This window comes from Cygnus atratus, chromosome 1, assembly GCF_013377495.2.
Source record: "Cygnus atratus isolate AKBS03 ecotype Queensland, Australia chromosome 1, CAtr_DNAZoo_HiC_assembly, whole genome shotgun sequence".
Taxonomy (NCBI): Eukaryota; Metazoa; Chordata; class Aves; order Anseriformes; family Anatidae; genus Cygnus; species Cygnus atratus.
Window position 1 is genome coordinate 68412247 of NC_066362.1, and position 12974 is coordinate 68425220.

General features: G+C 37.2%; 1 protein-coding gene across 1 annotated transcript in view; it reads left to right on the forward strand.

Annotated features, from left to right (window-relative positions):
* PIK3C2G (phosphatidylinositol-4-phosphate 3-kinase catalytic subunit type 2 gamma) overlaps positions 1-12974 on the forward strand; it is a 211816-nt gene that overhangs the window by 4390 nt on the left and 194452 nt on the right. The window contains 3 exon segments of the mRNA XM_035550834.1: positions 4090-4172; positions 7657-7814; positions 10819-10930. Coding sequence (XP_035406727.1) covers positions 4090-4172; positions 7657-7814; positions 10819-10930 — 353 coding nt within the window.

Genomic DNA, 12974 nt, shown 5'->3' on the forward strand with positions numbered 1-12974 from the left:
ATTCACCAGTATTTCAAAATATAATCTGTAATCTGCTTTTGCACCATTAGAATTATTTGGCTCATTGAGCCATAAAACTACCACAGAGGGATGAGTACAGAAAAGTGAAGTAAGATGTGTGTGAAAGAGAGAAAAAATCTGTATAACCTGATATGAAACCTGAAATTCAGAATAACAATATATTTTGATGAATGTGTTTTTCTGTTGAGCCAGATTGTCTGTCTAGTTTGACTGATCTATCCTGATCCTGAGAGATGAGACAAAACATGTCCTGCCTTCACCATGTGCTGCATACGCTTATATGTGTGTGTATAATTCTTTTCCAAAAGAATATACGTCTACTATAACAGTGGAAGCTGGTCCCTGTGACACTCAGCCTTTACCTGTCTTTCTGAAGCAAATTCTTTTTTTTTTCCTCCTTTTATCAGGTGTTCATAGCTCTATTGGTGGCTCTGCTGTTTTTAATAATGATGTCTTCTGGGACTCCCATGACTCTCTGATGTTGTATCTCTCCTCATTTTCCTTCTTTCAAAATCCTGACATAGAGAAGGAAAAAGAAAATGATAAATCCTCCCTTTCGTCTAGTCCTTGTTAGCATTCTGAATCATTATAGGAATCCTGAAATAGCCTACAGGATACCTTAGCACCATGAATATTAAAAGACAGTTTAGGCTCACCTTCTGCTTTTAACTCCCAGTGATCACAGTATCATAAAGCAAAGGGGAAAAGACATTAGATTGACTTGTTTCTCTTTCTGCGAATAGGGAGAACTACTGAAGTAAACATATGTAGTTCTAGAGAGATGGGGAGTGTAGTGTGTGTGTGTGTGCGTTGGGGGAGGGGGGGAGGGGGAGTGTCTGAGGATAGAAACTCTTAACATTAATCCTAGACACCACATTTTGGAGTTCAGTGATGAATACAGGAAGCAGGAATAGGGGATTATGGATGGAGAGACAAAGAGCTGGGGGTTTTTTTGTTCGTTTGTTTTCTATTTACAGTAGGAAAACTAAAGCATACTTGACATCATGATGAAAAGAACAACAAGACTTCTCAGGAGAAAAGTAGAAAATAGTGGGATTCAAACAAGCAGGAAGAGATTAAATTGTGGTATGGGATGAAGAGGCGCTAGAGGAATCAGGCATATAAGAACAGGCACAAATACTTCTGAAGGAGTAGGAGAGAATTATAGGGGAGGGAAGAGGAGAGAGAGAAGTGAGTCAAGGGCGACTACAATTGAACGTGTGGGAGGATTTGATTAAGTCAGGGAAGTGTTTGAGCTGTTTAGCTAGAAGAGGAAGAAATGGGAAAGAGGAGAGAATTGATTTGTAGCAGAAAAATCAGTGCGGCCACAGGAATTCTTACAGAGAGAGGCAACCATATCAGGACAGAAAGAGAGCCAACGCAAGCAGCTGGCAACTGAACCTTGAGATGGTAAGAAAGAGAAAGTAGGTGAAAAAAAAATGAGAGAGGAAAGTGTAAAAAAGTCTGGGAAGAGGTAAACCATTGCTCTGTGAACTTTGGAGAGGATAAGAATGGGTGCGGAGGAATAGGGTAAATGCTGAGTAAGACTGTCAGAATGGCTGGCAAAGTGGAGCACCACAACTTATTCACAGAAAGTGAATAAGTACAGTTTAGATCTGTGAAGTCCAGGACATGTGAATGATGCATTTGAGTAATAGGAGTTGAGAACTAGGGCTGAGGATGGACCTGAAATTTCTTTATGCATGTTATTTGAAATATGTCCTATGTAATAAAGCCATCATCAATTTTCTGGTCCCTGTCACCACTAAGTCAAGATGTTCAAAAACACCGAAGAAATTGTTTTTATATATTCTCTGTGAGAAGAGATTTTATTTTCTCCATATTAGAAAGAAAGCAAAAAAGACAACCTTGAAAGTATCCAGTAGATTTGGCCACTCCATTTAAGTTATTTAGTGTCTAATGTTTACAGGATAACTAGCAATGCTCATTTCATAGAAGTCCAATCATCAGACCAAACTTCATGATTTCAGTTTGGGGACTTCAGAAATGAGGAGCACACACACAACTAGTGTTCATGTTTAGGAAGGATGGTTCAGGTGACTTGACTACCATGATGTTAGAAATCTATGGATGGGTGAAAGGTAAGATCCCAGTTATCCAGGGATGCACTCTGTTACTTTATCCCTATTATCATCAGTTCTCTTCATCTGCAATTACCTGTCTTGTTCACTGTACGCTTTCAGATCTCTGCATTGAGTGGAGACCAGAGTCCTATGGAAAAATAAAATGATCATGTAATTAATATGATCCCTTTATATGCAATGGGAAGAAATTAAAGTTTCTGGACACTGAAAACAGAAATGACAAAAATAAATTTCTTTTACCTCTCACCCACATGATTCGTCAGTTGTAACTTGTACAGGTTTCACACTGATGGCTAGCTAAACTCTACTACAACTGCTCTCTCAGTCTCCTCCTCGAAGGCAGAGGGGGAGGAACTACAATGAAAAAGGCTTCAAGAGTTGAAATAAAGACAGGGAAGATCGCTCACCAATTACTGTCACAGGCAAACAAGCTCCTTTCTCCCAGGTGCTACTATGCAGTTGTTTTTTTGTTGTTGTTTGTTTGTTTGTTTTTCCCTTTCTTAAATCTGCTCTCCCAGAGGCCCAACCAGCATCTCTCCCTGTCTCTGGCCAGCAGCGGGTCCTTTTGGAACCAACTGGAGCTGGCTCTGATCTGACATGGGGCAGCTTCTGGGCTCTGCTCACAGAGGCTACCCCTGCAGCCCCCCTGCTACCAAAACCTTGCCACATAAACCCAATACAGAATTATGTGTCTGTATATACCTTTGCCCCCAGAACTGATTTGAGTTAGTTAGCAACGATATATTAATCCCCTCTGTGTAGACTACTGCTAGTCAACACAGGATATGCTTGCCTTTAGGATTCACTCAGAAATGCTGCCAGCAAAGGTGCAGAGAGGCAGAGAGCTTCTGTTTTCACTTCTGCCTCCTGCCGGAGAGGGTCAGGATGGTTAATGTGGTTAATGGGACTCATTGTATCTAATATTTTCAAGACTGACAGCACCTATTAAGGGTTTGTAGCTTCTGAGCATTCAGTTCTGTAGCTGTGGTCTCCTCACCAGTCAGCTCCCAACAGGTCTTTCATATTTTATACTCATACCATTAAAAATTTCCCAGCACTTTTTCAGGTGTATTGCACTTCCTTGTCCAGAAGGAAAAAAAAAAAAAAAGGGGGGGGGGGGGGAATTTTAAGGTTATATAAATTAATAATAACCACATATTTTTGTATAATTTACTGATGTTATTAAAATGAGAAAATATATCTTTCACTATATCTGTTTCTACTTCTTTGCCATGGCATTAGTTGCTTCTCTTTCTGAAGGGGTTTAAAAGTTGATGTCTTTGTTGAGCCTTGAGTCCATATGTCTGTATGTACAACAGTAGGAAGGGCGTGCAGATGTAGCAGTATTACACACTCTCTCCTGGAGGTTATGTTCTGATGGAAGGGTAGTACAGCAAACACAAAAGGGGATACTTCTACCCAAAAAAGCAGCTCAGACCAACTTCAGGGAAAGCATCAGGGGATTTTTCATCTTCAGAAAGAATATACTAGCTTCCTGTCTTTCTTGGGGACTTACCTGAAATGTTTATAGAGCTTGGAGGAATCCTGAGCTTCCATGAAGGGCAGAAAGAGAGAAAAAGAATTAAAATTCACATCAGCATAAGCTTTGTTTTGTCTCTTCTCATTGTAACCTAAGAATACATCTTTTGCATTTAATCATCTGTGTTCTGACACTAGTTGAATTTTGGAAACCTTGGAAATCTTTATTTTCTTCAAGGAGTAAAAAAAAATCATTAAACCCTGGGCAGCTGATGCTTTGTGACTTTCTATTTTATCTCTGAAAACATTAAAAGTGCAGTCAAAATGGTGTTATTTGTGCTTCTTTGGCACTCCAGTAAATCAGGGGAGGGATAATAAGATACGAAACTTCATTCTCATGGAACCAAATGCAAGTTTAGTCTTATGTTCATTATATGTATGTTGTCTAAATAATTGTCTTTTGGTCTCTTTTTGGTATTTTTAGGTTACAGGTTGGTCTATCCATCTGGTTGAAGCAAATCAAGGGAGTAATGAAAACACAGTTGCTTTTTGCAATGCAGTGGAGGAGTAAGTAATGAAAAAACTTTATTCAGCCAACTGTGACATTTCACTTATTTATATTAATTGGATTGGTTATCCCTGCATTCCTGAACAGTGTCTTAATTCTGGTATCACCTTAAATGCAGAAACACTCCTAATTTCGGTTTAAAGATTAAAATCCACAAAATATTGTTAATTCCAAGAATATTTTCTGCCTTATCTGTCACCTTTATCAATGATAAGTACACCTTCAATGTTGATGTGTGTGAAACTTAAGATTTATTTTGTCATTTACTTGGACGATATCAATGCTTATATAGCTCAGAGCAGGAAAAAAGAACTGGAAGAACTGATTGACTGAGAACAGAATTTTATTACATAATATCTTGATGAGGCATTGGATTTAGCAAGTGACAAAAATTCCTTTAATTATTGTTTACAGTTTCAAGTTAATAATGTGGCTTAATGGAATAGAACTTGTGCATGTGTGTTTTTTGTTGTTGTTGTTTGTTTGTTTGTTTTGTTTTGTTTTGTTTTTTACTTTCTTAATTTTGTCAGAAAAATTGTGTTGAAATCTAACAGCACTAAGAAATACATGTTTATAGACTATCTGTGTATCTTTATTCTCCTTTATAGACATTCACTGATCATACTATCAAGTTGTTAGCACAAATGCATGTGCGTGTGGGGGGGGATTTGTTTTTTTGTTTGTTTGTTTTTTTCCCAGAAAAGTAGCTGGAAAATTGTGATTTATTTTTTTTGAATTAGACTTTAATGAATTGACAGTATTTAAGGTCATCCAAGCCTGCTTCTCTTAAAAGAAAGAAAAAAATACAGTTTGATATTGCTCTGGAATTAACAGCAAATATATTTTAGATTCATAGAGTAAATGGTCAGCTTGAAAACATACTTAATCAAATATGTCTCAGTTTTCTTTTTTTCTCCCCACGTTCCTCAGTCTAAACCCCTCCCCTTTTTTTCACTAACACCAGACGCACGTTCCACATGATAGGTTTTCCCCTCAAGCATTAGATTTTTGTCCAAACATTCTGCACTTAACTTTACACTCTAACACACTAATTATAGCAAAAGCTTTCTTTCCTTTTTTTTTCTTTTTTTTTTTTCTTGAATAAATGATTTTATTTAGAGGGTTAAAAAACATTTAGTATTAAGTATAAAGACATTCCTGTCTTAGTATTAAGACATTTCTGTTTTGAAATACCTTTTTTTAGCATGCATCACTGGCAAATACTCTTTTAAAAGGAAAATAGAAACAGCCTTTGCTTTCCTTCTATCTAATGACAAAAGTATTCTCAGGATAAAATGTAACAGAAAAAAAAATAATAAGTTTACTAATAACTAGTCTCTTAGTCTTGCCAAATGAGCATCCTTTCAGCCCTCAAACAATCTCAATAACTGTCAGTTTTATACATCAGAAGTAAGATGTATGATTCAGACTCTGTCATGCAAACTTGCAGCTCCAACATGTAGCTCAAATAGAAACCCAGCCTGTTTTTCTTTAGGTAATGTTTGTACAGGTAGCAGTCTCTAATTGCAACATTTCAATGTATACGTACCTAACTTAAAAAGAGTTTTCAAAATCCTTTATCATGTTCTTTTACAATTGTGGACATAACTATAGTGAACGCTCATCCATAGGTGGCTTCAGAATACATCTTAAAGCCAGTTTGGTACCAGAAGAGGCCAGGCTGACAATCTCAGGGTTCGATGCTGCAAAATGCAAAGTTCCTCCAGCTACTACTGACTTCAAATATATGTTCTGCAAAACAGAGAAATACATAGCACTGTGAAATAGCAAATCCACTTCTGCAGCACTTCAACTATGCCTTGGAAGACCAAAACTTTCCAAATTCTGGAATGAGCATGTTTTGCCTAACAGCTCAGACCAGAAGCCCTTTAATCACTTGAAAATAATAGATGGCCATAAATAAGCATCTCTGGAACCAAATGCATTTTTATCTAAAAGGCATAAAAAGCAAATTTCTGTCTCCATATTATCTTAAAATGTAGACAAGGTGAAGTTAGGAAAGGAGATGAGGTTAACTCGGTTTTGAAATGCCTGCCAGTAAGCTGAGGATGTGATGTGTGCCCTGCATGTCTACGTAACCAGTTAGTTTGATGCTGGGAAATTTGGCGCTTGGAGAAAGCTTTATGCGTACCTTGCTCACAAAAGAAATAGACTGACATCAGCTACACAGGTCACCAAAGCAGCCTCTGTAGTATAATGATTTTTTACTATGAGTATAAATCTATCGTATGTACTGGAGATATTGTCAAGCCTCATTTCCTCTCACCCCACTGAAACATCATGCCCCCTGGCTTTTCATTATAAGAAATGGGCCGCTTCATTGGATTATTAATTTTGGGAGCATAGGTTTTTCTTTTCTTCCTCCCACCCCATTTTTTCTTCTTCTCATGCTATAGAAATATATGGCATAAAAGAAGAGTTTGTGCTGTTGAGACTTGAGTAGCCACCCTGAGGCAGGAGGGCATAGTAATGAAGAATTTTATGTGAGAGAACCGTAGCTCAAAATATGTCAGAGACTGTGTAAGGCACTGCCAACTCATATACTACAAAATGCTGCTTGAACTAACAAACAGCAAAGAATGCAGGATGCTTAGTACAGGATGTTTGAGTTTAGCTGCTAAAATATTCAATCCAATTAGTGAAATGTAAAGCTTCAGCTGGTACAATATGTACCCTTACCTGCAGCTGCGAAGTGTATTTGCTTTAAAAGCAAGTTTAATCTCAGCTGACAGCCATAATACCTGTGACTAGTGTTCATTAGGAAATGGCACCTCAGGAGAAATGAGTTTCTGCAAGTCTTTGGTAATTGGAAGGAGGAGGGGCAATTTATTTTATAGGTAATGGTATATAAGATTAGAGGGACACAGTGACTGTAACAGTTATTGCTCTCTAAAGACATTTACATAAATGTCCAGGGTTTTAGTAATGAAGCTTTCAGATTGGATCCTAGAGCAGAGTGAAAACAGGGACTTAAGATTTTGCATAGAAAGCACGTTCCTGTATTCATTTTGACCAGCTGTCCTGGTCATATCTGTCTGCGCATGTGCTCTCGGTTAGCTTTATGTTAAAACTCGAAGTGTTAAAGCACGTTTGTGAGTACATTCATTTCCGCTGTACTCAAGTTGTTTTCTTCACAGTACACTGAAGTTTGCATCTAAATTCCTAATGGCTTCACTGAGGTTAGGCTCAGCAGTGATTTTGTGAAGTTTATGAAGATTTTACTGATTTTTTTTAAAATATGTGTATATATATATATATCTTATATGTAAGATGTAGTTATACATATGTTAAGTGATATGTAGTTGTCTGATTAATGTATAAAAACATTTTCCCTTCTACACAAGATTTTATTCCTAATACCTCTCTAAATAATATTATAATCAGTATCCTGTAGATTTTTTGTTTGTTTTTCTTTCTCATTATGCGTACCTATTTAGGCATAATTTCATCGTGCTCTTTCAGAATCAGAAATGCCTATCCTGCTTATGACTTGAAGACAAACACTGGGAAAATCTGGAGTGTTGCAACAAAGTTCCCAGACCATATTCTTGGTGAATCAAGATTCAGAATCAGCATTTGGACGGATTCTTCACCATATCCTCTGCTTCTTACACAACATGGTAAGTGACTGAGGTATCCACATCCTTCCACGATTCCATTCTGTTGAGATGATAACAAAATGCATTTGTTATCTGGAAAAATACTTGGAGGGTAAGCCTTATGTGAATCTTGAGCGCATTCGTTCAACATATTCGCTGTAAAATTAAAATCACATTATATATCAAACTTTACTAACATGTAGATTTCTACTTTTTTAAATCACAACCAGGACCAATTCTGGCAGTCTCAGAAGGGTCCAATATTCAGACTTCAGTTCTTAAGGAATTTAAGCTTGTGTGTAATTTAAAATGTAGGGGGTATCCCCCACTTAGTCATGGAACTTTTCACATCCTTCACTCTGTTGCTAGATCCAAGACAAGAGTCAGTAGTCATTAAGACTCCTCTGCAACCAAGGTTATGACCAGGTCGGGGGAAGTACATTTTCATAAAATGAAACCAGAGGAATTCAAGATGGATATAAGGACAAATTAGAATAATTGAGAATTGGAGCAGCTTGCCCAGAGAGGTCATGGAGTCTGAATCCTTAGAGGTTTTCAAGATCTGACAGGAGAAATCCCAGAGCAAGATGGTCTGAATTCAGTGTTGACCTTCCTTCAGGCAGGAGGCTAGACTAGACTGGACTTCCTGAGATCCCTCTCAACCTGATCACTAGTGTTTGTGGGAAGCTGTCACTGCCCCAGTATATCCTGTATCTACGGTGAATGGCAGGACTTTTGATTACAGCTCTGGTAATTTTTATGTCTTAATCCACATATGTAAAGATGAAAGAAATGAAAAAATAATCCCCTCCCTATGCTGTTTCATTAAATGATAGTCTTTTGTGTACGAATCTTTTCTTCAGTTGTCAAGGAATTACTTGACTGTAACAAGGTGAGTGTTAGTTTGTTTGACAGGTTGAAAGCTGAAAATCCAAAGCTCTACAGAATGTCAGTCAGCATATATTAAAACATATATATTTATAAATACTTTAGAAAAGGTTTCCACATTTATTCATACAAGTTTGGTTACTTGTATTCAGAGCATCTACACAGTTACTAGAAAAGCTGGCAAAGTAGTAACTTGAATTGTCTTGAATCACTATTTTGTAGATACCATGAAATGAAGGGCCAAAGGTCCTGGGACACTTGGAACAGAAAATATTTCCAGCGTTTCTGTCAGATAGGCAAAAGATCGACACTGAAATCCCCTGTAATGCAGAAGTTTTAACAACTGGCAAATGTTTATCATGTAGCATCATTTACCTTACAGATTGTTCAGATTGTCAGTCTGTGCAACTTTATTTACAAAAATACTTCAGAAGTCACAGCTAAAACTGATGGAAATGTAAGAAAACAGTCCATAACATGAACTTGCTTACAGGCTTAGTAAACAATAAGATACATTCATAGCAGGGGGGAGTTTAGTGTTTTGTCCCATCTAACATAACGGGCATAAAGTATTGTTAAGTTATGGAAAAACATTTGGCAAAGCAAGGGAAGGAAAATGGATCTATGGAGTGCTTATGAATGATACTAGCAAGTTTCTTCTTTTTTTTTTTTTTTTCCAATGAGTGACTTGAGCAATGTGCATCTTATGATTTTAATTCAAAATTCTGTACCATTCTCCTTTCTCTGGTGCATGTAAATTTAGCAAACAAGCACTGCAGTTTACATGTCAAACCATCTATTAGGAGTTACTTAAGAGAGTGAGTAGTCAAAGGGCTGGACACATAATATCAGTATAGCTGGTAAAAATTGTGTAATCAAAATGGCTTTCTGAAGAAAAGTGTCTTTGTGAAGAAAATGCTCTGGACCAGATTTGCCAGCATTAATTGGCTGCTTCTGGGTTACTCTGGCAATTCAAAAAAAAAAAAAAAATTAAAACCAATTAAAATGGTTGGTTAGGCTCAGTTTGCAACTGATGACTGAATCTGGAGCAGTGTAATTTAGTCAACATGCAAATGTGGATTACATGTTTAATTTTTGTAGATATTTATTTAACTGTGGGTAACTTCCATTTTTATGTCCAAAAGTTTATTTTTATGTCAAAAATTTCACTTAAACCTTGTATTAATAGCTCTTGCAGCCATTAATTTTGAAGCAATAAAGAAATAACACAAATGAAATACTGAAAGAAAAATCTACTTATATGGTTTTCTAGAATCATTTGCTGATAGTGAGATTGCCTAAGAATTTTGGAGGAAGTTCAGACTTTATCTTGCACTGTGAAAACATTTTGGTACACTATAAGAAAACTTTTCACTGCAAAGTCAGATACTGTTTCTGCTGAAGAGGGTTATCTCAGGTTTGAAGCATCAATGATGGTGGAGTATGCCTGGCATACCTATAAAGACCAGACTTACCAGACACGTTTGCAATTTGACTGCCAGATTATGCAGCTATTCTTTTCTAGTTTTTGATCAGTTCTTCTGAAATGGGAAGAGAGGAAGTCTATTGGCAAGGTTAGAAAATGGCTTTAAAAGCTGAAACTGTTCTGGAGAAAATTGTCAAAATGATGGAGTACTTCTGAAGAGCAGACTGTATAAAGCATATAGCTTGTACATTAATTTACTTCTTCATTATGGCTAAGAAAATGCAGATAAAATGAGAAGTAAAATTCTGGAGCCTACTTGTGTCTTGTGCAGCAAAAGGTCAACTTTTGCATTAGGCCATGTTCATGTATGGGAAATGTACCAAAACACTCATCAGGAAAATGACTCGGTATTTATAGATTTGAAAAGATTAACCATTGGTCTCTTCCTTCCTACCTGGAAAAATTGATCAGCTCTTCATTCCAGCTACCTAAAAACCAGCCAGTTTCCTATAAATGAACATAGATTCTGTGACTAGTAGAGTATTTAAAGCAAAATTAAATAAAATCAGATGTGGCTTGTTCTAATTCCTCTTGATGGAGCTACTCTGCAGCAGTAGTGAGCAATTACAAAGAAATTCTCATATTTTTCTCAAGAATATAACCTGGAATTCTCTAGCAAGCTACTATTTTTCTTTCTATCTTTATTTACAGCTGGCTGTATTACTCACAACTTAATTGCAGAGATCCTCCGTTGCACAAATCAATACCCAGTTCAAGAAGAATGTCTTCTAAGTGTTTGTGGGTCTGATGAATTCTTACAAAAGTAAGTATCTCATTAATAGGTGGTATTGATTATGTATTCCATAATATAAGCTGTGCAAGTAACGACCTCTGCTTATGTGCTATGTAAACAGAACCATAGGGAAAGTAAGAGCATTATGTTCCAAACACCAAGTTTATTGTTCCTTTAGCTCCTGGATCACATGGCACTTGCATTATGTTCTACAGAGATTATTGTGTAGTCCAGCGCAAGGATTCAAATCTTGGCTTCTTTACATGAGCTTCATCAAGCCTTGAATATTTTGTTCCATTCCTTTGTCCTCTGGTCTTTCTCATCTGTTTTACAAGGATGCTGCTAAATTCCAGTGTCTCACAGGAGTGTGAGAGAGTATTCATGCCTTCAAAGGGAAAAAACAGCAAAAAGATGAGAAACAGTATGAAACACGGCTGCTTAGCAGGTAATTTTTCTTTATATCCAGCTGCAGCAGTAGTGAAGCAGATGAAGCCAACACTTTGGTACTGACTGCAAATTGAAGGAAAAGCATATTATACATACAAACAGGTCTTTGTGAATGTAGATAGTCTACAAGTTAGGAAGTAACTGCTTTGATTCATATTCATTCAAGTAAACTACTCTGGTGGTTGAAAACAGTACTGGACTCAGCTAGTTGTTTCTCACCCGTTGGCATCTTAAATTCAGATGTCAGCAAAAGTGAGCAGGTTTTGTGTTGAAGCACAGGCTCTTGATGTCAGCTTCTGCTAAAGGAACGGTGACTTTTAGCAGAGGAGGAGAAGCTGGCAATTCTCTGTGGTAACATGTTAAGCTGGTACTGCAGGAGTCACAGCTCATATGTTAGAGACATAAAATAGCGTATGTCTGTAATTGAAAGGGAAACTTTTAGAAGCAATCTTATTTTCAGTATAGTGTAAAGATTACCTGAACTAGCCCAAAGCAAGCCAGCTTCAGTAATGAAACTAATGTAGTTGTCAGAGCAAGTCGTGTCACACTGTGCAAATTAGCTTTGTCATTGAATAGCTTGGATACTTCTGCCCCTACACAGGTACAGAGGTCAAGTGTTCAGATGTTTATGGTCAATTATAGTTTGCAACTGAAGGTGGAGACTTTAACATTTCTGAGTCCACTCCTTAAGCTCTCAGATCTCTGGTATACAGAACACTGTCTGAAGCACTGCACCACTGGAACCACTGAGCAGAGAATCAGGTTGTACGTAGATCTGTTGATTATGTAAAAAGGCTAGTGCCAGGGCTGCTGTTTTTTTTTCTTTTTTTTTCCAAGTCTCTTCTCATTTCATACTAATTGCCAAAGAAAATGGAAATAATGAGTCTTTGTGTTGAGGGTGAGCTCAGTGCATTTCAGTACAGTGTACAGTATGTTCTAAATAGTTTTATTTTCACTGTTGGGCAGAACTCATCAATAGTGGATTATTTAAATTCCTGCATTTGCAGAATCTCTGCATGTCTCATTAGCAATGAAACAAGGTCAATAATGTCCTCAGCTTTTTTGCTTTGCTCCTTTACTGCTGTGCAGAAAGGATTGAGTTGCACTTCTGGTCTCAGCAGTTTGTAATTCTACTCTATGCTGTATTTTCAGCTCCCTTTCTCCTGCTTCCTCATCAGAGTCCTGTATCTGAAATTTGAAACCCCAGACCAAAATCATCCCTTGGGTAGCTTAACACAGCCTGCGGAGTTGCCTCAGGGTGAATTTTTTCTTATGTTTGGGCTATCTTAGTGAAAATTGCTTTCCTCACTATGTTGCTAACAGAGCAATTTGATATAGTTGTGCAGAGTTCTTCCCTAGCAGAGTACTTGGAAATCAGTCAGGGATGAATTCCAGTAGAAGATTCCCCAAGTTATGAGACAGCAAAGGGAACTAATACTGTGCTGCTCCTGCTTTATCATAATCCAGAAAAAAAAAAAAAAAGTGGAACAAAAACAGTGACATGGTGAATTGTTCTCAGAGAAGAGTGGTTTAGTGAACTACACAAGTGAAGATCTGTCCAAAACTTTCATTTACTATTATAATTGACTGTATTAATGATCACCTCAATGTGCCTCCTGCAAAAGCA